Source organism: Myotis brandtii, unplaced genomic scaffold (assembly GCF_000412655.1).
Source record: "Myotis brandtii unplaced genomic scaffold, ASM41265v1 C42146448, whole genome shotgun sequence".
In the NCBI taxonomy this organism is placed as follows: Eukaryota; Metazoa; Chordata; class Mammalia; order Chiroptera; family Vespertilionidae; genus Myotis; species Myotis brandtii.
This window is the reverse complement of record NW_005318866.1, coordinates 1-1,116: the sequence shown is the minus strand read 5'-3', so window position 1 is coordinate 1,116 and position 1,116 is coordinate 1. Positions and strand designations below refer to the sequence as shown.

At 64.4% G+C, this 1,116-nt stretch overlaps 1 protein-coding gene across 2 annotated transcripts; it reads left to right on the top strand.

Moving 5' to 3' along the window:
• Nucleotides 1–8: 8 nt before the first annotated feature.
• LOC102248761 (RING finger protein 207-like) lies at nt 9–1,102 on the top strand. Of its 2 annotated transcripts, XM_014544201.1 has the most exons (3): nt 9–233; nt 396–581; nt 857–1,102. In XM_014544201.1, exons 1-3 carry the CDS (start codon nt 111–113, stop codon nt 1,028–1,030), a joined length of 483 nt encoding a protein of 160 aa, XP_014399687.1. In that variant the 5' UTR covers nt 9–110; the 3' UTR covers nt 1,031–1,102. The 2 variants fall into 2 exon arrangements, with proteins under 2 accessions (XP_014399687.1, XP_014399649.1); XM_014544163.1 differs by having other exon boundaries at nt 9–581.
• Nucleotides 1,103–1,116: the final 14 nt, after the last annotated feature.

Here is a 1,116-nt window from a genome sequence, read left to right as displayed (position 1 = left end):
CCTCCCACTCTCCCACCCCCCATCTGCATCCGCTCTGGTTCTCTCCCAGGTTGGCAGGGGTCTCAGGCCCCAAGGTGCTGGGGCCCAGCTGCCCTTCCCCGGTGGGGAAGATGTTGGGGTCACCGGTCCAGAAGCCCACGCTGCACCGGTCCATCGGCACCAAGGTGCTGCTGGCGGAGGGCGAGGACACGCCCTTCGCGGAGCACTGCCGCCACTACGAGGACTCCTACCGGGTGAGCGGGCCTGGGGGACCTGTGGGCGGGAAAGGCCCACCCCTTCCTCACGGAGGCGCAGGGCCCACATCGAGGCCCAGCCACCCTGGAAGCCAGCTCTCCTCTGAGACCCCGAGGAGACAAGCCTGCAGAGCCCCAGGCGCTCATGGGATCTCCCGGCAGCACCTGCAGGCGGAGATGCAGAGCCTGAAGGACCAGGTCCAGGAGTTGCACCGGGACCTCACCAAGCACCACTCGCTCATCAAGGCGGAGATCATGGCAGACATTCTCCGCAAGGCCCTGCAGGTGGACGCGCAGATCGGCTCGGAGTACGCCTCCGTGGAGGGGATGAGAGCAGCCTTCCAGGAGGTACCCCCTTCCAGGACCTAGCTCCCCGGCAGCTCACCCCTCAGCATGCACAGGGGCCACCCCCAGACAGGAAGGGGGAGAAAGAGGGCATTGGCTGGTGCCCCGGGAGGCCTGGTGTGGCAGGCTCTGGAACCTGGGTCTTTGCTGCCTGGAACCACATGGACTGGCTGCGGGTGCCTGCGGCTCTGAGTAGCTAGAGGACAGAAATGCCACCAACCCACCAACGGACATCCCAACTCACACCACACGCATGTCCACCCTACTTTCTCTTTCAGATGTGGGAGGAGTCCTACCAGCGGGTGGCTGATGAGCAGGAGATTTATGAAGGTCCCAGGCAGCCCTGCTGGGCGCACCCCTGTCCTGGAGCTAACCCGTGTGCCAGTGAGGCAGGAAGGCAGTCACCCACTAACCAGATCCAAGCAGCCCCATGCTCTTCCCTTAGCCCTTGACTTTGCCTCACAGCCGCTAACTGGCCCCAACACGACGCATCTGGGGCCAGAACTCAGTGAGTAGAAGGCCCTCTCGAGTCTCACTC